Source organism: Oncorhynchus kisutch, linkage group LG30 (assembly GCF_002021735.2).
Source record: "Oncorhynchus kisutch isolate 150728-3 linkage group LG30, Okis_V2, whole genome shotgun sequence".
Classification (NCBI taxonomy): Eukaryota; Metazoa; Chordata; class Actinopteri; order Salmoniformes; family Salmonidae; genus Oncorhynchus; species Oncorhynchus kisutch.
The window spans coordinates 23,891,465-23,918,515 of NC_034203.2; the positions used below are offsets into that span (position 1 = coordinate 23,891,465).

General features: G+C 42.0%; 1 protein-coding gene across 2 annotated transcripts in view; it reads left to right on the forward strand.

Annotated features, from left to right (window-relative positions):
• Nucleotides 1-22,316: 22,316 nt before the first annotated feature.
• The window catches only part of LOC109874941 (pre-B-cell leukemia transcription factor 1-like), a 63,694-nt gene continuing 58,959 nt past the window's right edge, over nucleotides 22,317-27,051 (forward strand). The window contains exons 1-2 of one of the 2 annotated variants that reach the window (XM_020467015.2): nucleotides 22,317-23,152; nucleotides 24,134-24,207. In XM_020467015.2, coding sequence (XP_020322604.1) covers nucleotides 22,968-23,152; nucleotides 24,134-24,207 — 259 coding nt within the window. In that variant the 5' untranslated portion in view covers nucleotides 22,317-22,967. The remainder of the gene's footprint in view (nucleotides 23,153-24,133; nucleotides 24,208-27,051) is intronic. The other variant, XM_020467016.2, reaches the window with a different exon arrangement.

The window sequence follows — 27,051 nt, forward strand, 5'->3', positions numbered from 1 at the left end:
AAGGAATAATTACTAGCACATCTGAATTTAATTCAGTGGGTTCAGTTTGAGGAAAGGGTCACAGGTGTTTGTGAAAAGATCCTTCACATACTAAGGGATTCTGACCAACTCAGGAGAGTGAGAAGAGCATCATTAGAGTCAACAAGTGTGCCTCTGCTTCTGCATCTGCAGTACTTCGGTTGGAATGTTAACTCAGCAGATTTCAAATGTCCATATATGCCTGGGATTGCTGGCATTACTACTGCTTAAAACATTCAATTTCAATAGATAATAATTGATTAAATAGATACATACAATTTAGACCTGAGCGCTTTGTAGGCCGTGCACTAGTCAGAATTTCCCTGCTTTCTTTAAAAACAAAGCAATTAAGAATTCAGTTCATCATCATCATCATTATCATCTTCACAGTCCTAATTGTTTGCCTGCCAGCTGTCGAGAGTGGTGATAATTGAGTATTCTGACAAATTTTTTACAACAGCTTTTCTCAAAACAACCTTCCATCATGAGTGAGTGCTTGTTTACAGAAAGGCACAATTTAGAAAGCTGTGATTCACATAGTTGGTTTTTAAGACATTCACTCAAATCTTCCATTCCCCTGATAACCTTATCATTTCAGTTTGAGACTGATGGTCGAGGGAGAGAAACAGCCATGAGTGCTGGTCTCACTAAAGGTGAGACATTTAACCCTAATGTGACAGGTTACAGGATCCTAGGCTTATCGTCATTTTTTGACAACAATTTTTTTTTAACTTTATAAAAGTACAGATTCAGAGCTTAAAAACTGGATATCATACATTCTAATTAGAGAAAGTAATGGGAAAGTAATGCTGCTTTGAAAATGTAGAAACATGTTTACCACCTTTGATAAAAAAGCCTAAGAAGATTTTGGTGCTGTTTATACCCAATCAGCATCGTCCACACTCTTACTCTTAAGCCTTAGCGCCACCCATCTCTTCAGGAATTTACATGTAAACTCATGTGAATCAGCATGGCATTGTCCTCTAGAAAGCAGGCTCTCACAACTTTCTGCCACTTAGCTTTGTCGATAGCACCAGCTAAATTCAGGGTAACAATGTTGTTGATAGCTAAAGCAACACTTTTGCAGTTGTACATACAGTTGAAGTCGTAAGTTAACATACACTTAGGTTGGAGTCATTTAAACAATTTTTTCAACCACTCCACAAATTTCTTGTTTTAACAAACTATAAGTCGGTTAGGACATCTACTTTGTGCATGACACAAGTCATTTTTCCAACATTTGTTTACAGACAGATTATTTAAATTATAATTCACTGTATCACAATTCCAGTGGATCAGAAGTTTACATACACTAAATTGACTGCGCCTTTAAACAGCTTGGAAAATTCCAGAAAATGATGTCATGGCTTTAGAAGCTTCTGATAGGCTAATTGACATCATCCTAGTCAATTTGAGGTGTAGCCGTGGATGTATTTCAAGACCTACCTTCAAACTCAGCAACTCTTTGCTTGACATCATGGAAAAATCTAAAGAAATCCGCCAATACTTCAGAAATGAATTGTGGCCCTCCACAAGTCTGGTTCATCCTTGGGAGCAATTTCCAAATACCTGAAGGTACCACGTTCATCTGTACAAACAATAGCACGCAATTATAAACACCATGGGACCATGCAACCGTCATACCACTCAGGAAGGAGACGCGTTCTTACTCCTAGAGATGAACGTGCTATGGTGTGAAAGTGAAAATCAATCCCAGAACAACAGCAAAGGACCTTGTGTAGATGCTGGAGGAAACAGTTACAAAAGTATCTATATCCACAGTAAAACGAGTCCTATGTCGACATAACCTGAAAGGCCGCTCAGCAAGGAAGAAGCCACTGCTCCAAAATCGCCATAAAACCCAGACTACGGAGAATGGAGAATAAGATCACCTCCCTCCTCCCAGCTGCCCACTGCACTGAGGCTAGGAAACACTGTCACCACCGATAAATCCACTACAATTGAGAATTTCAATAAGCATTTTTCTACGGCTGGCCATGCTTTCCACCTGACTACCCCTACTCCGATCAACAGCCCTGCACCCCCCACAGAAACTCGCCCAAGCCTCCCCATTTCTCCTTCACCCAAATCCAGATAGTTGATGTTCTGAAAGAGCTGCAAAATCTGAACCCCTACAAATCTGCAGGGCTAGACAATCTGAACCCTCTCTTTCTAAAATGATCTGCCAAAATTGTTGCAACCCCTATTACTAGCCTGTTCAACCTCTCTTTCGTATCGTCTGAGGTTCCCAAAGATTAGAAAGCTGCTGTGGTCATCTCCCTCTTCAAGGGGGGAGCCACTGGTCATGGGTGCACTTCAGCCATGCTCAAAGTCCTAAACGATATCATAACCACCATCGATAAGAGACATTACTGTGCAGCCGTATTCATCAACCAGGCCAAGGCTTTCGACTCTGTCAATCACCACATTCTTATTGGATGACTCAACAGCCTTTGTTTCTCAAATGGTTGCCTCACCTGGTTCACTAACTACTTCTCTGATAGAGTTCAGTGTGTCAAATCGAAGGGCCTGTTGTCTGGACCTCTGGCAGTCTCTATGGGGGTGCCACAGGGTTCAATTCTCGGGCCGACTCTCTTCTCTATATACATCAATGATGTCGCTCTTGCTGCTGGTGATTCTCTGATCCACCTCTACACAGACAACACCATTCTGAATACCTTTGGCCCTTCAATGGACAATGTGTTAACCAACCTCCAGACGAGCTTCAATGCCATACAACTCTCCTTCCATGGCCTCCAACTGCTCTTAAATGCAAGTAAAACTAAATGAATGTACTTCAACTGATCGCTGCCCGCACCTGCCCGCCCGTCCACCATCACTACACTGGACAGTTCTGACTCAGAATATATGGACAACTACAAATACAGTGGGGCAAAAAAGTATTTAGTCAGACACCAATTGTGCACGTTTTCCCACTTAAAAAGATGAGAGAGGCCTGTAATTTCCATCATAGGTACACTTCAACTACAAAAAAAATCCAGAAAATCACATTGTAGGATTTTTTATGAATTTATTTGCAAATTATGGTGGAAAATAAGTATTTGGTCAATAACAAAAGTTGACCTCTATACTTTGTTATATACCCTTTGTTGGCAATGACAGAGGTCAAACGTTTTCTGTAAGTCTTCACAAGGTTTTCACACACTGTTGCTGGTATTTTGTCCCATTACTACATGCAGATCTCCTCTAGAGCAGTGATGTTTTGGGGCTGTTGCTGGGCAACATGGACTTTCAACTCCCTCCAAAGATTTTCTATGGGGTTGAGATCTGGAGACTGGCTAGGCCACTCCAGGATCTTGAAATGCTTCTTATGAAGCCACTCCTTCGTTGCCCAGGCGGTGTGTTTGTGATCATTGTCATACTGAAAGACCCAGCCACGTTTAATCTTCAATGCCCTTGCTGATGGAAGGAGGTTTTCACTCAAAATCTCACGATACATGGCCCCATTCATTCTTTCCTTTACACGGATCAGTCGTCCTGGTCCCTTTGCAGAAAAACAGCCCCGAAGCATGATGTTTCCACCCCCATGCTTCACAGTAGGTATGGTGTTCTTTGGATGCAACTCAGCATTCTTTGTCCTCCAAACACGACGAGTTGAGTTTTTACCAAAAAGTTATATTTTGGTTTCATCTGACCTTATGACATTCTCCCAATCTTCTTCTGGATCATCCAAATGCTCTCTAGCAAACTTCAGACGGGCCTGGACATGTACTGGCTTAAGCAGGGGGACACGTCTGGCACTGCAGGATTTGAGTCCCAGACGGCGTGTTACTGATGGTAAGGCTTTGTTACTTTGGTCCCAGCTCTCTGCAGGTCGTTCACTAGGTCCCCTCGTGTGGTTCTGGGATTTTTGCTCACCGTTCTTGTGATCATTTTGACCCCACGGGGTAAAATCTTGCGTGGAGCCCCAGATCGAGGGAGATTATCAGTGATCTTGTATGTCTTCCATTTCCTAATAATTGCTCCCACAGTTGATTTCTTCAAACCAAGCTGCTTACCTATTGCAGATTCAGTCTTCCCAGCCTGGTGCAGGTCTACAATTTTGTTTCTGGTGTCCTTTGACAGCTCTTTGGTCTTGGCCATAGTGGAGTTTGGAGTGTGACTGTTTGAGGTTGTGGACAGGTGTCTTTTATACTGATAACAAGTTCAAACAGGTGCCATTAATACAGGTAAAGAGTGGAGGACAGAGGAGCCTCTTAAAGAAGAAGTTACATGTCTGTGAGAGCCAGAAATCTTGCTTGTTTGTAGGTGACCAAATACTTGTTTTCCACCATAATTTGCAAATAAATTCATTAAAAATCCTACAATGTGATTTTCAGGATTTTTTTTCTGATTATGTCTGTCATAGTTGAAGTGTACCTATGATGAAAATTACAGGCCTCTCTCATCTTTTTAAGTGGGAGAACTTGCACAATTGGTGGCTGACTAAATACTTTTTTTGCCCCACTGTACCTAGGTGTCTGGTTAGACTGTAAACTCTCCTTCCAGACTCACATTAAGCATCTCCAATCCAAAATTAAATCTAGAATCGGCTTCACAACAAAGCATCCTTCACTCATGCTGGCAAACATACCCTTGTAAAACTGACCATCCTACCGATCCTCGACTTCGGCGATGTCATTTACAAAATAGCTTCCAACACTCTACTCAACAAATTGGATTCAGTCTATCACAGTGCCATCCGTTTTGTCACCAAAGCCACTTATACTACCCACCACTGCGACCTGTACGCTCTCGTTGCCTGGCCCTCGCTTCATACTCGTCGCCAAACCCACTGGCTCCAGGTCATCTACAAGTCTCTGCTAGGTAAAGACCCACCTTATCTCAGCTCACTGGTCACCATAGCAGCAGCCAACCGTAGCACGCGCTCCAGCAGGTACATCTCACTGGTCACCCCCAAAGCCAATTCCTCCTTTGGCCGCCTTTCCTTCCAGTTCTCTGCTGCCAATGACTAGAATGAACTGCAAAAATCACTGAAGCTGGAGACTCATATCTCCCTCACTAGCTTTATGCACCAGCTGTCAGAGCAGCTCACAGATCACTGCACCTGTACAGAGCCCAACTGTAAATAACCCATCCAACTACATCATCCCCATACTGTATTTATTTATTTATCTTGCTCCTTTGCACCCCAGTATCTCTACTTGCACATTCATCTTCTGCACATCTACCATTCCCGTGTTTAATTGCTATTTTGTAATTACTTCACCACCATGGCCTATTTATTTTCTTACCTCCCTTATCCTACCTCATTTGCACACACTGTATATAGACTTTTTCAACTGTATTATTGACTGTATGTTTGTTTATTTCATGTGTAACTCTGTGTTGTTGTATGTGTCGAACTGCTTTGTGTTATTCCTCTATTTGGTTAGGTCAAGGTGTGATGTGTGGTGGGCATTCTATGTTTTGTTTTCTATGTTTCTTTATTTCTAGGTTTTGCCCGGGTATGGTCCTCAATCAGGGACAGCTGTCTATCGTTGTCTCTGATTGGGAATCATACTTAGGTAGCCCTTTTCCCTCCTTTCAGTGTGGGTAGTTGACTTTTGTTAGTGGCACTATAGCCCTGTGAGCTTCACGGTTGTTTCTTTGTTTGTTGTTTTGTTCACGACATGACACTTTGCTTTATCTTGGCCAGGTCGCAGTTGTAAATGAGAACTTCTTCTCAACTAGCCTACCTGGTTAAATAAAGGTGAAATAAAATACTGTAAATACGGTTTGCAACTGCACATGGGGACAATGATCGTACATTTTGGAGAAATGTCCTCTGGTCTGATGAAAGAAAAATAGAACTGTTTGGCCATAATGACCATCGTTATGTTTGGAAGAAAAAGGGGGATGCTTGCAAGCCAAAGAACACTATCCCAACTGTGATGCACGGGGGTGGCAGCATCATGTTGTGGGGGTGCTTTGCTGCAGGAGGGACTGGTGCACTTCACAAAATATAATAAAATGATGTGGATACATTGAAGCAACATCTCAAGAAATCAGTCAGGAAGTTAAAGCTTGGTCGCAAATGGGTCTCCCAAATGGACAATGACCCCAAGCATACTTCCAAGGTATTGGAAAAATGGTTTAAGGACAACAAAGTCAAGGTATGGGAGTGGCCATCACAAAGCCCTGACCTCAATTCCATAGAAACTTTGTGGGCAGAACTGAAAAAGCTTGTGTGAGCAAGGAGGCCTACAAACCTGATTCAGTTCCACCAGCTCTGTTAGGAGGAATGGGCCAAAATTCACCCAACTTATTGTGGGAAGCTTGTGGAAGGCTACCTGACACGTTTGACCCAAGTTAAACAATTTAAAGACAATGCTACCAAATACTAATTGAGTGTATTGAAACTTCTGACCCACTGGGCTTGTGATGAAAGAAATAAAAGCTGAAATAAATCATTATTATTATTACTATTATTATTCTGACATTTCACATTCTTAAAATAAAGTGGTGATCCTAACTGACCTAAAACAGGGAATTTTTACTAGGATAGGAGAAATAAAATCTGAAATAAATCATTCTCTCTGTCACGCCCTGGCCATAGAGAGGTTTTTATTCTCTATTTTGGTTAGGCCAGGGTGTGACTAGGGTGGGCATTCTATGTTCATTTTCTATGTTTTTGATTTCTGTGTTTGCCCAGGAGTGGTTCTCAATCTCAATCTGTCTATCGTTGTCTCTGATTGAGAACCATACGTAGGTAGCCTTTTCCCAGCTGTGTGGTGTGGGTAGTTGCTTTCTGTTTAGTGTGTTTTGCACCTGACGGAGCTGTTTCGGTTGTTCTCTTTCTTGTTTTGTATTTAGTGTTCAGTTCTATTTAATAAATATGAACACGTACCACCCTGCACCTTGGTCCTCAACTTCTTCCACCAACGATCATTACATAACTACCCACCACAACCGGACCAAGCAGCGTGGTAACCAGGAGTAGAGGGTTCTGGACTCCTGGACTTGGGAGGAGATACTGGAAGGCAAGGGACCCTGGGCACAGGCTGGGGAATATCGCCGCCCCAAAGAAGAGCTGGAGGCAGCAAAAGCTGAGCGGCGGCGATATGAGATAAGGCAGCGCAACAGGCATGAGAGGCAGCCCCAAAACATATTTTTTTGGGGGGGGGCACACCGGGAGATTGGCGGAGTCAGGCAATAGACCTGAGCCAACTCCCCGTTGCTTACCGGAAGAAGCGCAGTACTGGTTAGGCACCGTGTTATGCGGTTAAGCGCACGGTGTCGCCAGTACGCGCTCATAGCCCGGTGTGCTATTGGCCAGCCCCCCGCAAGTGCCATGCGAGAGTGGGCATACAGCCAGGGCGTATTGTGCCGGCCCAGCGTATTTGGTCTCCGGTACCCAGGGTATCCTGCGCCGGCTCTGCATGCTGTGTCTCTGGGGTGCTGGGAGGGTGCAGTGCTTCCTATGCCTGTGCTCTGCTCGTGCTGGGCGAATGTGGAGGGGTCCCTTGCCTTCCAATATCTCCTCCCAAGTCCAGGAGTCCAGAACCCATTGAGCATAAGGGAGAGGTGCGAGTGATATGCACCAGATCTCCAGTGCTCACCCACAGCCCAGTTCTACCTGTGCCTGCACTCTGGAGGGTCCGGGCTAAAGTGGTCATCCAGCCTGGAGGAGTGGTGCCAAGGCTGCGCACCAGAGCTCCAGTGCTCCCCCACAGCCCTGTCCATCCAGTGCCTCCTCCACGCATCAGGCCTCCTGTAGGTCTCCCCAGCCTGGTGGGTCCTGTGGCAGCCCCACGCACCAGGCTGTCTCTCCGTCTCCTCCCTCCAGGTTCTCCCGTCTGTCCGGAGCTGCCAGAGCCGCCCGTCTGTCCGGAGCAGCCAGAGCCGCCCGTCTGTCAGGAGATGCCAGAGCCGCCCGTCAGTCAGGAGCTGCCAGAGCCGCCCGTCAGTCAGGAGCTGCCAGAGCCGCCCTTCAGTCAGGAGCTGCCAGAGCCGCCCGTCAGACAGGAGCTGCCAGAGCCACCCGTCAGTCAGGAGCTGCCAGAGCCGCCCGTCAGTCAGGAGCTGCCGGAGCCGCCCGTCATTCAGGAGCTGCCGGACCCGACCGTCAGTTAGGAGCTGCAGGAGCTGCCCGTCTATTTGGAGCCCGCTGCAAGGGTCCCCAGTCCGAGGTCGGTGACGAGGGTCGCCGCTCCTGAGGCGCCACTTAAGCGGGCCAAGACTATGGTGGAGTTAGGTCCACGTCCCGCGCAGAGCCGCCACTGCGGACAGATGCCCACCCAGAGTCCGCACCTTTGGGGGGGGGGGGGTGCCTAACCAGTACTCCACACGGTGCCTAACCAGTACTGCCACGTCCTAACCTTAGTTCCTTTTTTTATGTCTCTACTTTAGTTTGGTCAGGGCGTGAGTATTCTATGGTTTTGTTCTATGTTTTGTATTTCTGCTTTTGGCCTGGTATGGTCACAATTAGAGGCAGATGTCAATCGTTGTCTGTGTTCCCACTATGATTTGTGGGTAGTTGTTTTCTGTGTCTGTGTTTTCCACACAGAACTGTTTCGGTTTTCATTTATTTCTCTTGTTTTTTTTGTATTCTGTGTTCAGTTTAATAAATACATTATGGACACTTACCACGCTGCGCATTGGTCTGATATTTCATAGTCCTCGTCAGAGGAAGAAGAAAATCGTTACACTCTCTACTATTATTCTGACATTTCACATTCTTAAAATAAAGTGGTGATCCTAACTGACCTAAGACAGGGAACTCTTACTAGGACTAAATGTCTGGAATTGTGAAAAACTGAGTTTAAATGTATTTGGTCAAGGTGTATGTAAACTTCTGACTTCAACTGTAGCTATATCGTTTCAAAAATTAGCAAAAGTTGATCTGTAGTGAGCTCCAAAAGATTGGGACATTGACCGTTTTGGCTCTATACACCAGCATTGGAAAGGGTACTATGAGGTTAAAGTGCAGACTGTTAGCACTTTAACCTCAAGGTGTTTTAATCCATATCGGGTGAAGCTTTTAGAAATTACAGCACTTTTTGTACATAGTCCCCCCATTTTAGGGGACAAAATGTATTGGATGAAAATACCCTCAAATTAAAGTTGAAAGTCTTGCACTTTAATAGCCTTACAGTCACTATCATTTAAAATCCAAAGTGCTGGAGTACAGAGCCATAACAACAACAAAAATTGTTTTTTGTCCCAATACTTTTAGAGCTCACTGTATATACTGACTGACCATGAAAGCACCCATTCTGTTCTAGGCAGAAGCCTGTAACATGACAGACCAATCAGAACTCATCTCTCGGCATATCCAGCCCCTCATTATCTCAGCCTAGAAGGATCCTTTCTTTTCAGATCACATGCAAATTTATAATTAAGGCACATGAAAGTTCACGTGAAAGCCTAGTTTGGAAATGGAACAATATCTTTTTTTGACTTTGCACTCTGAAGAATGGTGATGTTACTTTTTTACATGCCTATACTGATTGAATCTTTCTCTTTTCATTGATCTTGTCTCTGTCGGGAGAAGGGAAAACATGATTATTTTGTTTGACATCATAACTGGCTGTACATACACTGATGATGTTTCATAAAGTGACAACAAAGCGATCTAAACACAGCTGATCTTAGCCCTGCTGTTCCTATTATTGTGTCCGCTTTGACTTATCTCGGAACCCAGAACTAAATCTTGTGCCAGACTAGTTTGAGTGAGAAAGTGAGTGAGGAAGTTACAGATGCACAAAGATCATGCCTCTAAAACATGCAAAAATGTCACCATTGCCACAGGCGAGGTTAGCATTTTTTTTTGGGGGGGGGGGCGGGTATGATATTTATGCCACTGTAACAATCTCACTCATCATCATTCACGATTCATTCATGATTATACATAATCGTGGTAGCATCCAAATGAATGTAGAAGTGTCCAGAAACATATTACATTCTTATTTACAATCAAAGTGACTCCAAAATGACACAGTACATAATCTACCATTCATTTCTGTTGGGCACAAAATAATCCGAAACACAACCAAAACAAAGTGCAAATACATCCAACAAGTTTGAGTCACAAGCTTGATGTAATCATTGAGTTCCAGGAATATGGGACCAAATACTAAACTTTTGACTACATTTAAAATATTATAAGTACATTTGTCCCAATACTTATGACACCTTCAAATTGGGGGACTAGATACATAAAGTGCATTATTTTCTAAACTGTAAAACACACTCAAATAAAAAGTGACATTTGATGTTAAATCCAAAATGCTGCAGTTTAGAGCCAAATTAAAAGTATTAGCTTCACTGTCCAAATAAATATGTAGGGGAGAGAGTGTATATATTGTGACAGTGTCATTTTCACATAGGGTTTGTATACACTATGTAGATTGCTTACAGGGTCAGTAGTATTCTCTCTTCATGTTTTTAAGTCTGTGATGCCTCCTCACTCACTTTGAGCCTCTGGAATGAGAGAGAAAAGACTAAACCAATGAACTGTGACATGGAGAAAAGATAATCAGAGATCAGAGCCTTTTTTTCTTCCCACCTCTCACTCCCCTCATATCTCCCCTGCTCTACCTCTCACCCTTTCCATGTCTTCCTCTTTCTCTCTCTGTGCTGTGCACTAGTTATTTTTCATCTCTGTGAGGCGAGGCAGTAAATACCATGCTCCTCAGACCATGGACCCGATATGACCCTGCAACCTCTGTGTCTTCAACGTCTCTCCCAAGGTCCCTGGTTCCAATGCCCTCCTGATGCACCGATACTATGGCTGAAGCGCGGCCCAGGCATGTAATTCACCTTGCTGCTAGATCGCCTGCCAGCAGCTATTGATTTTTGTTTCCCCAATCTCCAGGAGAGAGGGAAAGAAAAGATTAAAAACACTTTGTCAGTTTGGTGGGGAATAAGAATTCTGTGCAAGGGGATACCTAGGAGGGCAAGGGGTCAAGGCTGAGGCACTGTATGTCTTTATGGCTTTAACCATTTCCCTGCCAAATATATTTTTAAAAACATCTCTCTCTATTCTGTCTATTCTGTTTCTGTGATTTCCTGCTTAGTGGGAAGAAAATACTGCAGCACTGGAGAAGGGACGAAGGTAGGGGGCTTGTTACATTCCACCCCCCCTGTTCCTGGTAGTCTAGCTTCTGCTTTATGAGTGTGTCTAATGGTTATGAGTCAGCACCCAACATTTATATCTCATCCCTGCTAGTTAGGAAGGATGACATGATCAGGCCCTGTTCAGTGCAGAATATGACATTGTCTTAACCTAGTGTCGATGTCCGGGCCCGCATGCCACATATTTAGCATAATAAAAAAGTCCCCATCAAAATATGTCTGTTTAAACTAGAGATATCTTTTGCATGGGCTGCGTCTCAATCCATCGCATCTGCCAATGTCGGCTTGCCACATCTGCGGTGGAAGGTAGCAGAGCTACAGCGGTGTTTGTCAGGCCAGGAGACATCCCAAATATCGGTCTTCTCACAAAAAATGGCTGTAGTGTCCGAACGGAATATGACCTCACCATCAATAGCAGAGAATCCCACGAACACCTACAGCACCAGTCAAAAGTTTGGACACACCTACTCAAGGGTTTTTCTTTATTTTTACTATTTTCTATATTGTAGAATAATAGTGAAGACATCAAAACTATGAAATAACACATATGGAATTATGTAGTAACCAAAAAACGGTTAAACAAATCTAAATACGTTTTATATTTTAGAATCTTCAAAGTAGCCACCCTTTGCCTTGATGACAGCTTTGCACACTCTTGATATTCTCTTAACCAGCTTCATGAGGTAGTCACCTGGAATGGATTACAATTAACAGGTGTGCCTTCTACGTTGTAGTACAAAAAATACAAACTGGAATGAGTAGGTGTGTCCAAACTTTTGATTGGTACAGTATATGTTCACACGCTTCTCGGGACTCGGGACTAATATGACCCCACCATCAACATCCACAAGCCTCACAACCCGTTATTTTATAGCTCAATACTCACAACACTCTTGAAGGTAACCCGGTACCAGTTTGGGGAATGAAACAAAAGAAGGGTTTAATATGGGTAAAAAAGATTTATATAACAATTTCAAGATCTTTTGTTATTGACCTTTGGTGGCTTGCTTTTGGAGTCAGGTCCAGGAGTGGTTGCTAAGTCATAATGTCAGCATGCTCTCGATGTTGCAGCTTGTAGAACCTTTTGCAGATCTCAGGACACATGCCAAATCTTTTTAGTTTCCTGAGGGGGAGTAGGCTTTGTTGTGCCCTCTTCACAACTGTCGTGGTGTGTTTGGACCATTCTAGTTTGTTGTTGATGTGGACACCAAGGAACTTGAAGCTCTCAACCTGCTCCACTACAGCCCCGTCGATGAGAATGGGGGCGTGCTCGGTGCTCCTTTTCCTGTAGTCCACAATCATCTCCTTAGTCTTGGTTACGTTGAGGGATGGGTTGTTATTCTGGCACCACCCGGCCAGGTCTCTGACCTCCTCCGTATGGGCTGTCTCGTTGTTGTCGGTGATCAGGCCTACCACTGTTGTGTCGTCTGCAGACTTAATGATGGTGCTTCTCGGTAGAAATGGTACAAATAGGGAGGTTCAAGACCCTGGTAAGACATCATACTAAAATAGAAGGATGTATTGCAAAAGAAAATGTATTGGGAAAGATGGGTTAGTCTGTGGATATCTGAGGGTGGAATTAAGATTGTAGTCTTCCAGGAACAAGGCCTAACAAAACAAATAAACTGGTACTTATAAATCCCATATTTTTTATTCCATTTCTGTAACCTCTAACTTCAGTGGACTAAATCGGGGTCACAGTGTTTCTTGGTAGTCTTAAACAATTCTACCTTGAAACAAAAGTATACACCTCATACACATGGTTATGGGCTTAAAAAACATGCCACATTTACCATGTCAGATATAGGGCTCTAGTTTAATCAACCTAACGCAATGGTAAATCTAAGTGCAGGTGGTAGTGCTATAAGTACAGGGGTGTGTCAGAAATAGCTATGCAATTTTCACTATCACAATTATTGGCGCACTTGCTGGCATTTGCACAAGGGCTGGGTTTTGGGTGTGTCGAGGCTAAGTTGTGGATGCGTTGAGGCTTGGACCCTCACTGGCCAATCAGAATGTGCTCCATGGAGAAATACAGTTGAAGTTGGAAGTTTACATACACCTTAGCCAAATACAATAAAACTCAGTTTTTCACAATTCCTGACATTTTATCCTAGTAAAAATTCCCTGTTTTAGGTCAGTTAGGATCACCACTTTATTTTAAGAATGTGAAATGTCAGAACAATAATAGTAATAATAATAATGATTTATTTCAGCTTTTATTTCTTTCATCACCCAGTGATGTCATTCACTCAATTAGTATTTGGGTAGCATTGTCTTTAAATTGTTTAACTTGGGTCAAACGTTACGGGTAGCCTTCCACAAGCTTCCCACAATATGTTGAGTGAATTTTGGCCCATTCCTCCTGACAGAGCTGGTGTAACTGAGTCAGGTTTAGTGGCCTCCTTGCTCTCACTTGCTTTTTCAGTTCTGCCCACCAATTTTCTATGGGATTGAGGTGATGGCCACTCCAACACCTTGACTTTGTTGTCCTTAAGCCATTTTGCCACAACTTTGGAAGTATGCTTGGGGTCATGGTCATTGGGGTCAAGCTTTAACTTCCTGACTGATGTCTTGAGATGTTGCTTCAATATATCCACATAATTTTCCAGCCTCATGATGCCATCTATGTTGTGAAGTGCACCAGTCCCTCCTGCAGCAAAGCACCCCCACAACATAATGCTGCCACCCCCGTGCTTCACGGTTGGGATGGTGTTCTTCGGCTTGCAAGCCTCTCCCTTTTTCCTCCAAACATAACAATGGTCATTATGGCTAAACAGATATATTTTTGTTTCATCAGACAAGAGGACATTTCTCCAAAAAGTACGATCTTTGTCCCCATGTGCAGTTGCAAAACGTTGTTTTACTGTGGATATAGATACTTTTATACCTTTTTCCTCCAGCATCTTCACAAAGTCCTTTGCTGTTGTTCTGGGATTGATTTGCACTTTTCGCGCCAAAGTAAGCTCACCTCTAGGAGACAGAACGCGTCTCCTTCCTGAGCGGTATGACGGCTGCGTGGTCCCATGGTGTTTATACTTGCGTACTATTGTTTGTACAGATGAACGTGGTACCTTCAGGTATTTGGAAATTGCTTCCAAGGATGAACCAGACTGGCGGAGGTCTGGGTTTGAAGGTAGGCCTTGAAATACATCCACAGGTAAACCTCCAAATGACTCAAATGATGTCAATTAGCCTACCAGAAGCTTTTAAAGCCATGACATCTTTTTCTGGAATTTTCCAAGCTGTTTAAAGGCACAGTCAACTTAGTGTATATAAACTTCTGACCAACTGGAATTGTGATACAGTGAATTTTAAGTGAAATAATCTGTCTGTAAACAATTGTTGGAAAAATTACTTGTGTCATGCACAAGGTAGATGTCCTAACTGACTTGCCAAAACTATAGTTGTTTAACAAGAAATTTGTGGAGTGGTGGAAAAATGAGTTTTAATGACTCCAACCTAAGTGTATGTTAACTTCCGGCTTAAACTGTGTGTGGTTGCATCAAGTTGTGTGTTTTTACGGTCGTTTATGTATTGCCTTGGAATCAACTCCAATTCCGATGTTAGTCATTTATAGTTTGTTAAATGGCTTACAGAAACAAACTAACAAAATGTAGACCTATCTTTGCTAAATATGTTAACTTCAACCCATTTTCAGTCCACATTGTTTTAAGTAATTGCATAGTTTCAATAGCATTCACACTGATTTAGGGGCTAGGACTACTGTAAATTACATCATGGCTGAGCATGGACATGCCAAAAATTGTCAATAAACAGATTAAATTAATTATTGATAAGGCCTAAAAAGAGAGAGAATAATTCCAGTGGCAACCCGTCATTTAGGGCAGTTGTGTTGAGTTAATAAATCTGCATACAAACATGGTCTCTTTTTTGTTTTCTTGAGTAAGACAGCGCCAAAGAAAATATATTCTATGCTGCTGCATAAATGATGTAATATGCCAGGAAGATATGTATACTGTAGCTAAGAAAGTAATATTAAGTGTATGTTGTGTAATAAGATGTTAGTAGCCCATGTGCCTCACCCTAATAATTTGGTCTATTTTCCGCTCTTAATTTTACCTACTGTTCTGACTTGGTGGTGCACATGTAGCCCATAATCTGTTTCAGATAAATGTAATCATCGAATATTGTAAGAGTTTTCTTTGTCTGCTTTGTCCTTTATTTATCTTACGGTTCTGACTTGGTGTAACAGGGAGAACACTGTAAAAACTGCCCATTTTCTTAATTCTGTCCTATACATTTCAAAAGTGCTGAACAAAGTTCTAGTGACTACGTCCATCCTAGCTCGCTCATTAATGTCTTAATCGAAATTACAGATTGCCTCTGATCCGCTTGTCCTCCCCTTATGCCATAGTTTGTACATCTCAATTGTCATTAGAAACCACATTTGTTAAAGCAAATCATCCATATCAGATGTGTTTTTTTAAAGGCAGTAGATGAGGATGAATGAACTGTTTCACTGCCAGACAAGGCTCTGCTGATAGCCAGGTGTAGCAGTGGTAAAGTGTATTGTTTCAGTGTTGTGTTGTTTCACTTTGCTGGCATGCATCCCACTTCTTTTTTTTTGCTACCACCAAGATTTACAAAAAAAATTGCCACTGCATATCAGCTATGGTTTTTAAAAGGTAGTAAATGAGGCTGAATGAACTGTTTCGCTGCCAGACAAGGCGCTGCTGATAGCCAGGTGTAGCAGTGATAATATGTTGGAACTGCTGTTAGGACAGCTTTATGTAGGCCCTAACAGTTTGTGGGCACCGTTTGTCACCGTTATAGTGCAATTCGTGTATTGTTTCGTGTTGCTGGCATGCATCCCACTTAAAAAAAAAAATCCCCACCAATATTTACATGCTAAAATCGCCACTGAATAATTCTAATCAAATTCTAAACAAAACGAAACAACTTCTTTTAAATAGGCCATGTCACACTTACAGGCACCATCCTTTCTCCCATTGGGCATACAATATTAAAACAACGCGGTCTACGGATGTTTTTACGCACATCCAAACGTTTCACAGTAGCTGGACAAAGATCCAATAAAAATAGAAAGGGAGAATGTCCACTCGTCTTCATACTACTTCCAAATATGTTTTATGAACATCATCTGAACCATTTAACAGATCCGATCTCAGACGCCACGGACATTGTCACCATAATACTAGGAAGGTGAATAATTCTAATACGTTTGGTTGTAATCAAATTAAACGAAAAACAAGCTATATGTTTTTTTAAACAACAATTAATACATGTAAAATGTAATGATATCGTAAAATCGCCAGGATAAAAAAGACACCTTGCCGTTGACCAAACCTCCGTTATCTGTAACCTGTAAAATGGCTTGTTTTCCGTTTCAAATGTTCAAAACCCAAGCCCTCCCTCAGGCCTAATATAACTTCTAAACATGAGGTTTATGATGGGCATGGACACGTAGCCTACACCATGGAGAGGTTTTTATGCACTTCCAAAATCGGACCTGCATAGCTAAAATAATATGGACCTGACTACAATGCAACGATTAAAAAGGAATGTCAGCTCACTGTTTTACTCCTCTCAAACTTTATATTTTAGTAATGCTTTGGTGTGTAAGATTTATTTATTTATTATATTATACATGCACCAAAAGCACATTAGTCTACTCTTGTTCCATGCGCCTATGGGCAGTGTGGATCACGGCTGGATAGGCTGCGTTTCCGCTGTCACAATTCATACCATAACCAACTGCGTTACCGCTAAAACCAGTTTTCATAGTTGGTCTTAAATATCCATATCAGTGTTGCCTGAAATTAGCACTTTGGATAATGTTTTTACGGATACACCTCAAATATTCCCACCACGCCAATCTGAGCGCAAGTGAGCTGATTTAAGACAGGTAAATTGCCGAACCTGGCGTTAGGGCTGGAAAGTGCCAGCGCACCAGTTTTTACATGATCAAATTGCAAACTAACATGTGTTTGACACTAGCGCTGCTTTAACGCCAGCCGAAAATAGAGCCCATAGAGTTGACATGTATTGAATGTTAAGTTTGCGTCCCAATATTACACTTTATTTACATAACAGAAGAATGAAAAATAACCGTTTGACATAGAAACACCGGATTTTCAGCAATAATTTTGTATGTATGTTTATGAATTATGAAATTATGAAAAATATTAATCATATTCCACCCATGAGGCCACTAGGGCATTTGACTACATGTAAAGGGCTACACTGTTGAGAATGAGTTGGCTGTCCCAGAAATTAGGGTTGATATAATTGCCTCACATGACCATTATTTTATAGAGATTAAATATTTATCTATTGGGGTGTAGGACACACTCCAAGGAAGCACATTTGAAATGGATTCGGCTGACATTTGTTCAATATTTGATTGGTTCTACAACTCTGTAATATCATGTCCCACCTTTAATCCAGATGTTCAATTTCCTATTGGGTTTAGATCAGTCCATCTGTCTTCAGTTTCTAATGTTGCATGCTAAGCTCTCTAGCTCTGAGTAGAGTTCTTGTCATGTCCGTTCCAAAATGGACCCAGGGATTTTCTCCCCGGTTCCTACCCAAATATATATATTTTTAAATATGGAGACCTGGTCCGAACAGACCCGAGGACAACTAGACCCGGCCCCGTATAGACCCGGTCGTTCTAGACCCGGTCTGATCTGATCCGAGTAAGGGGAGGTAGCAGAAAACCTGTTGGCTCTTGGTCATTATAGCCTATCTGCCTGATTTAACATTTAATTCTTCCATTGACTGATCTAAGTGGCACACACAGAGCCAGAGGCTATTGCCGCTTTGATGACTTGTGATTGGCCAACAACAACATCAAGCTATGCTCGCCACTCTCATAAAAAGCCTGAGCAACAACTCTCTAGGGTCCTTACCGTCAAATCCGTTATAATTACACATACACAAGACCCGTGACAATCAAATCAGATCTGACCCGGATCCAACAGCACATTACGGAATTTCGGGCCGACCCGGTCGGGTCCTGGATAATCAGGTTCGGCTGGACCCGTGAATACCTCTGAGTATTTTCACTTAATCTTAGTGGAAAAAGTAACACCTTATATTAACAGCCTCAGTAACAAAATAGATGGGTTGGGTAAATTGTAAATGGTAAATTTAGAATATTCTTCTAAATGAGAAGTCCAAGGAACCGCTCATGACTGATTTCCATCCTACTGCTTCCTACTAAATGTCTGTCTGCACCATGATAAACTGTTGTCATGCAACACTTCTCTATCATATTTAGACATTTTTATTTTAATGTACTTTTGATCAAAAATATTATAGATTTTTTAACAGATCAACATCTCTTTAGCATAATTGAATGTATCTCATCAGCCCATAGAAATCAGCCTGCTTGTGTTGTGTTGCGTTCTGACCTCCAACAGATAGAATGCTTGGAAGTACAGTTATCCTAAGAGAACTGGTGGTCTGCTCCAAGGCATGTCATTGTATTCTCTCATGCATATTCACTTATTAATGTAAACCTCTGAGCATGCAGATTAGTCATGTCTCCACAGTGGACTCTTTTACCGTGTCCTGTTGTTTTTGTTTGATTATGTGCTATTTGTGCACCCTTTTGTACTGTGTGTGTGCGTGCATGCGTGCGCGCAGCTAGGTGGTACATGCTTGTGTGTATATGTGTGCATGCGTACGTGTGTGCGTGCACAGCTAGGTGGTACAGTACGTGCTCGTCCATGCCTAGACACATGGCTTTGTCTTGTCCTGGCACCACGCTCAGCTCACCAGATGTTCCCCTGTTTCATCATGCTCCTCTAGCACTATATGTTACAGAGGACAGTTGTGCTGTGTTAAGAGCTTCTCGCTGGCTGCTCAAAATACAACCTGCACTCTTTCATTGTAAAGTCTTGCTCTGTAGAGAAAGAAATGATATGGAATAATAGTGATTGACAATGTCTTGATTAAAAATAGGTCAAAGAAATAAAAGACTGACTATGGCTGTTTTAATTAGCCTACCTGTGATCCTTCTGGGTTCAGTGACATGGTACAATGGGTTACCAACCGCATTATTAAGTGTTGTTTACTGTGCTCTGGGCCTCACTGGTTATAAGATCACAGGTGGACCTTGTGTAATGGAGAATTGCCATGATAAAGGGGAAGGATGCACACACAAACACACATACACACACACACACACACACACACACACACACACACACACACACACACACACACACACACACACACACACACACACACACACACACACACACACACACACACTCACACTCACACTCACACTCACACTCACACTCACACTCGCACACACACACATGCTAAGCAGCTGAGATACACCCAGGTTGAATTGGAGCAAGCTGTCCCCCTTGTCCACCCCGCCAGTCACCCACCCTTCACACACACCCACTCACAAACACATAAAGTGGAGCTGTCAAATAAGGCACCATTTGTTTTGAAGGGGAAAATTCAGACTTATTCATTCAAAAATGAAGCATGCCTTGGGATTTTTGGAGGGAGGCAGACATGAAAACAAGGAAAACTCTTCTGACAAGGAGAGGAGTAGTCTCTTTATTAATGCAAATGAGTGTGTGAAAATTCAAGGAGCTGCTAGTGGGCTCTGAGGCTCCTACATCAGTCACATCAGCCTCCCACTCCCCAGCAGGCAGAATTAAAGCAGAGAGATCTATAAGACCTAGGAGCATAACAGCTAAAGGGCCTATAGCTACAGGCTCATATGGCATGGAAGTCCTGTGGCTGGCTGGCTGGCATTTACTGTGTATATCACTGATTTCTGTTTGTTTCACAAAATTATAATAATCCCTTTATACTTTTAACATTGGAAGTAAATGACCATGACTAGGTTTGTATGTGGCATTAGCAGCCATATACACCAGCCATGAACTTTCTCAACCTTCAGTCTCTTGACCGTCCATCTACTGATGATGATTAATGATGTTGTTGTTTTTAAATAGCTTGTTTTGTTGTTGTTGCTTTGCAGCACTTTGAGATTTCTTTATGTAATGAATAGCGCTATAATAATACATTATTATTATTATTATATTAGATTGCCATATCTGTATTCTGTATTTTTCTTGACTTGAGTACTGGAATAGAAGATCAGTGCAGTCCAGAACCTGAGCTATGAAATATTGAGTTCACTCCTGCCCTCTAATCTGTTTGAGGTTTGATTAAAGTTTAATTAGTGCCCATCTCGACCAAATACCCCTGCCTGTGTGTGTGTGTGTGGGGGGGGGGGGGGGGGGGGGTTCACCATTGGTCGGTCGGTGAGTAGTTTTAAGCTGAGCCCAGGTCTTTTCTCATTCTCTCTCTGGGCCCCACTTTATTCATGCCTGAGGGACACTGGTAGCAGCAAGCAACTAAATTTTTCATCAAGGTTACTTCCTGGAGAGATGTACTCTTATGTACCTTACAGTCATGACTTTCCACGTCAACCTGTATATAACTTGCATTTTCCTGACCTGCAGTTCTTTACAGTGAGTTGTTTGATCATGGTACTGCTAGATAGGAGAGTGTGTACAGTAGGCTGTGTAGCTGATGATAGGGATTTTGTTCAGGAAGTATTCGATACCCTGAAGTCTATCAGAGTCTGTATTGTCTTTTTTTCTCATTCAAATGGTTTGGCTGGGGATGATTTTGTATAATTGGAGGCAATGGAACTAGCTCCTAATGTGACTGGGAATCTAGAACTGCTTAAAAATGAAACGTTTTAGTTTTTTACGAAAACAACTCTTCCCATTTACTGTAAGGAAGCAGGAAATATCAAATATTTATACGATTTTTTTATGAGCTTCATTTGCAATTCTAATCAAATCGGGCTGAATCTTTTTGGGAGACTTCTAAACACTGCATCAACACATTAGGTTTTAATAGAGGGGATGTGCAATGTCAGTCAATTTTTTTCATTTCGGCTCGACTGCTGTTTTCCTGAATTTGGAAGTGGTGTAGTGCCACAAACAAGGTCTTGTTTATTCAGTTATCCTTCTAATATCTGTCTTATAACCGTAATGAAGGGATAAAATACTTTTTTAGAGAGATAGGTACTCCAGCTAACCGACTCCACTATTGGGCCGGTATAGCTCCAATCAAACATTTTACAAATTGAAACCGCTGAACATTTATCCTACTTACACATATCTGAAATATATTATTTTCTCCCGTACATGAGTAAATAAACAGAATTCTGAATTTGAGTGTAACCTGTGAGTGACTGAGTGACAAATGTAGGTCACCATTATGGAATCAAATTCCAATTAAATTTAAAGGCTGTTACACACAATACTCCACAATAGATTTATCCAACACTATTGCTCCACCTCAAGGCTCTTTGGAAAGAGATTACAAAGATAGATATATGATATGTTCATATGGCAGAAATCCATCACAGTTTTATCACATAAAGGGGCATTGGTGTAAAGAGAGGGCAAACTCCTGAGTGTAGTGTCAAGGTGCAGTATAGAGGTCACACACACACACACACAGACACACTCACACACAGACACACTCACACAGATACGCATGCACGCACACACACACACACACAGACACACACACACACAGACACACTCACACACAGACACACTCACACAGATACGCATGCACACACACACACAGACACACACAGACACACACACACACACACAGACATACACACACACACACACTCACACAGATACGCATGCACACACACACAGACATACACACACACACACACACACACACCCTGCCCCATGTGACAATTGAGAAAATGGACTGAAGGATTTAACTCTGGTCATAACAGGAGAGAAGGGCAGTGCCATGATAGCATAGATCAACTGTCCTGCTCTTTGCTATCAAAGACATCCAAAACAACAACTTTGGTGTTAACACAAATGTTGTTTCCACGGTTAGGACCAGGTCCTTTCATTTAAAGTAGTCTTCATAATAACAGTACATACTATATCTATATAGACATAAATACATAACTAGAGCTGTACCGAAAATCTGCTTGATCTGTTTTAGGGTCAAATGAAAAGTAAACATATTTTTACTTGGCATATTGATTGAATAAGTAATACTCAGGTTAATCTGTAGTGGAACAAGACAATGCATTATTTCAGACAGGGGAGTGTCTGTTCCTTGTGACATAAAAAGCAGACATCAGTAGCAGAGTGTTGGTGCCAAGCAAAATGATTTATTACATATTCAGTCTCTATCCCATTGTATTGCCATGCACCCCGTCCAGACCCAATGTTAACCGTCATATCTCCTTACGTTTATTGCCGCGTCCCACCTTCCGGAGAAATATGATCGACGTTTCTACAGAAGACCGAGGTAGGACTTACTTATTTTCTTCTTCTCCAATCGTGGTTTAGGGGGCGGAGGCTTTTATTCCATACTCTGGTTATGTGTCAGTTGCTAGACATAAGCGAAACAGTAACAGTTTACAGTTGGTGTTACTTTCAACATCTAACCCTCAGAGAGAGTGACTACATGTTTCGTCCATCAAGCTTTCAAGGAAATTGGGAATTGCATATTACAGGCTTTGCGCACGTCACATTTGACACGACACGAACCTTTAAGTTGAATCTGCTTTTTTCTACAGTAGGCTAGCTGTGCAGGAGTGGTCAGAGCCAAAACCAGCTATTCAGATCGGATTTCACCCAAACCAGCTGGGAGAGAGAGCATTTGTCATTTTGATTCCCTCCCCGATCCAGGAAAGCTTAGTCTACCAGGGAGAGAGAAAAGAGAGAGAGCGGGTGAGAAAGGAGGAGAGACGGGGGGGGTTCCAAAGGAATTTCCAAGGATATTTATTCTGTTGCCGTAAGAAAAGTGTTGGTCAGTTGGGGGCGAGGCAGAGACCGCGGTCAAGGATGGACGAGCAGCCTCGGTTGATGCACTCCCACGGCGTAGGCATGGCCGGACACCCCGGCCTGGCACAGCATATGCAGGATGGCACGGGAGGGACGGACGGAGATGGAAGAAAGCAGGACATTGGAGACATATTACAGCAAATAATGACCATCACAGACCAAAGCCTGGACGAAGCGCAGGCCAGGTACGGTGGCATAGGAAATGACAATATGTTCAAAACGTTATCAAAATAACATATTCATGAATTAAGAAATAACTACTGTGCTGTACATTGTAACAATATAATGTGCGTTCATTTCAGTGGGCTATCCAACGAAACAATTAACGCCCACCCCAACGCAACAACTACTCGTAGATGATAAAGTGCGTGACGTTAAAACTCCCTTCAGCCTAACAGTTTTTATCTTGTGAAAGTGAACTTTTATATTAACAGTGTTATCAAACATGTTTTAATGTTTAAACGTGAATGACACTATTAAGCTACTGCAACTATACCTATTCTGAACTGTGGAGCGGGTTGCATCCACTTCTCAATTTCCAAATCGCTTTATCTTGTTACAAACGAGATTACGCAGTAATTCCTCGCCGTAATACATGTTGCGGATGCATTGCTTTTGGATACTTTGTTTCTTTTTAGCCAATGGCAATAAGGATTATCAAAGCACCAGTGCTGTGCGTCGAAATTGAGCCAATGACATCTATTCACATGCTCCTGTGCAAGAATAGATGACATAGGATAGACTGTGTCCTATTCATTACGAACATCCCACTGTGTTTTGAAATTGCAATGACCCTTTCATGTTAATAAATCATAGTTCATTAGGGATCAAGTGTAGTGGCACGACAACGGTTCCAGATGTGGTTTGATGAGACAGAAGTATTTTCTCCATTGAAGAATAGCACTATGCTATACAATAGGTGTTTAGATTAGATCACTTTGATTGAAGGGTTGGTTGGTTAAGTGTGTCAAATCTGAACAAATATACAATATCAATACCCATTGCAAAGATGAGCGTTATACTTCCTCGTCAAATTGACAGTGATCAAACCAGTCTGCTCATTTTAGATATGATACAAGCACAAGCAGAACACTTTCCCACTAACTATTACCATCTCCTGGTCTTATTGAATATGGTTTAAAGTTGTGTGTTTTCTCTTTTTATAGGAAACATGCCCTGAATTGTCACAGGATGAAACCGGCTCTCTTCAACATCTTGTGCGATATAAAAGAGAAAACAGGTAAGGTGAAATTCTACCACATTAAAACAATGACTTGCATCAGCATTTTTATGAAGCAATTATGGCCTGGACAACTTGTGGCCTACACTATTTATAACACCATCGTTTGAATATGAGAAATGTTGATATCATATTTCTCTACATATGTTGTTCAGGTGATCACCCCATAGTCTAACAAAATGGTTCTACAATACAACATGATGCTTTGTGGCATCCTACTGTATCTACTAATATCTTTGTATTGTCACTTTACAAATGACCTCAACTAACCTGTACCCCTGCACATTGACTCGGTACCTGTACCCTCTGTATATAGCCTCATTATTGTTATGTCAATTTCTTGTGTTACTTCGATTTTTTAAAACTTTAGATTATTTAGTAAATATTTTATTAACTCTACTTCTGGATCTGCATTGTTGGTTAAGGGCCTGTAGGTAAGCAGTTCACGGTAAGGTCGACACCTGTTGTATTCGGCGCATGTGGAAAATAACATTTGATTTGATTTACATTTATTCCCTCAAAACCAAACATCCTTATGTGTGTCAGTCGGTATTTGAATTTGTATTTAATATGGTGAGCCATAGCAGCCACAAACAATCAGAACAGACAGTAGAGAGGACAGGACTTTACCGTGGGACCAAGTTGTTGTCATTGAGCCATTTATTAGGGCTGTACTTTATTCAATCAGTTCTGCATCATCATGTTTTTCCTTGCCAAGTGTTTGTTTGTGAGGAGCTTTTAGTGTTTCTACATGCTGATGCTGGCCAGAGGGACTCTCTCTGTTTGGGTTTGAAGCGAGAGTCAAAGTCATGTCGAGGAATTTGGGAAATATAGGCACTTAACACAAGATTAAAAGAAAGATGCGCTTGTCTCTGTTTATGAAAGAAAGCATGTGAATATGCCTGGAAGAACAGTCCTAACCTACTAAATATGTCTCTTTAGAAAATGGAAATCAAACTACAATCTCTAATACATCTCTCTGAAGGCATATATCTCTGAACATGCCTTTTAACGGGATCCTCTTTTGAAATTATTAGAGGATGTTATCAATTTAAAGTGAGAAGTGTTACCAGCTACTATTATGACGGTCTATAACCAGTCAGAGAAATACGAAAACAAATGGAAGATCAATAAAATCAGTCCGTTGTATCGTCTTCCTAATTTGCCCTAAAGGCTAATTTACAGACATTTCATTACTGTGAGTCAGACTCTGGCGCAGGGCTTAAAAAAGACAAGTTATTAACAGAAGACACTGTGTGATTTTCATTTTAGAAAAAAAGGGAGAGAAGAAATGAAGTCCATTCTGAGAAGTAGCCAGTGAGGTTGGCCCCCTGCCCACGGCCCCCTTACTTCTCAGGAGAATGCTTAGAGCAGGGAGAGAATTATGCCTGGCTCTTTTTAAACTGCCTGGCGTCGCTCTGGGTTCAACCAGAGTTCGTTTCCAAAATGAAGAAGAACAAAGTGACTTGGCCTTTTTCCCCCTCCTCCCCCTCCCCTGCTTCTCGTCTCTTCCCACTGTTCCTGGCAACCAGGAACCTGGGGGCTTCTGACTAAAGCAACTCTCTTGGCCTGCTGACTTTCTACATCTTCATTTAGAGGGGAAAAAATGGTGTTGAAGGTAACGTTTCAACATAGATAACCGTAGATTTTTTTGTTTGTTTTCTACTCCCTTTTCTACTATCTTGAGTGAATTTAGTTTGGCTAATGTTTTGGTCTCTGTCGAGTGTTTAACCTCCTTTGACAGGGTTTCAGTTGGTCGGTCGGAATTCAATGTACTTGGGCCCTCAGGATAAAAGCACCATGGGGGAATCCCTTTTGAAGAGTTTACCGGTTCACCCCCCCCCCCCCCCCCTTCTGTTTTGGTGATACTAGAGTGCTGCATGCCTTGTGTTGCTGGCGAGAGTCATACTGAGTTAGTTCTCTGATTTCTCTCGTTGTTACATTTGATCTGGATGATGCTTCTCTCAATGAATGAAGATGTGCTATCAGCATGTGGCTAAAGTATTTTAGTGCAAAAACAGAACGCTTTGTTATTTGGATGAATTTGATCCAAATAGACAAAAAGTTCTTAGACCACTTGGTATCACACTATTCCTTCTGTATCTTTTCACACGTGTGTCTAGTTTCTGTTCATCTTGCGGGCGTAGATAGTTTCCCCCCTGTGCAGACTGAAGCCCAGAAATCCACTGCAGCGACAGTAGAAAATGACTCAAACCTTCACCATGACATTTACAGCCAAATGTGCTGAGCGCAGTGTGCAAAAAAGAACAGCCCGTAATTTGTCAGGTCCTTTTTATATTATTTTATAAAGAGTCAGCTTCTCCTCAGTTTTACATTGTTGCAGCCAGAGTCTCTGGAGGATTGAGAGGATAGACTATTAAATCAGCAGGCTTATGTGACTGTTGTGTCCCCTTCCGTGAAAGCACTAAGAGGATATTATAGATATGCCCCTGTAGGTTGGATGTGACGCTGTAGGTTGGCTTTCCTTCTGTAGATCGGATTTAGCATTTAAAGAAAATGGTTTTAATTCAATTGTTTTAAGTATCATCATCTGGATATAATGCAACATGCAACAATTGCAAAGATTTTACTGACTTATAGTTCATATAAAGAAATCAGTCAATTGCAATAAATAAATTAGGCCCTAATCTATGGATTTCACATGACTGGGAATACAGATATGCATCTGTTGGTCGCAGATACCATTAAAAAAGTAGGGGCATTGATCAGAAAACCATTCGTCAGCATCTGGTGTGACCACTATTTGCCTCATGCGAAGTGACACATCTCCTTCGCATAGAGTTGATCAGGCTGTTGATTGTGGATGGTGGAATGTTGCCCCAC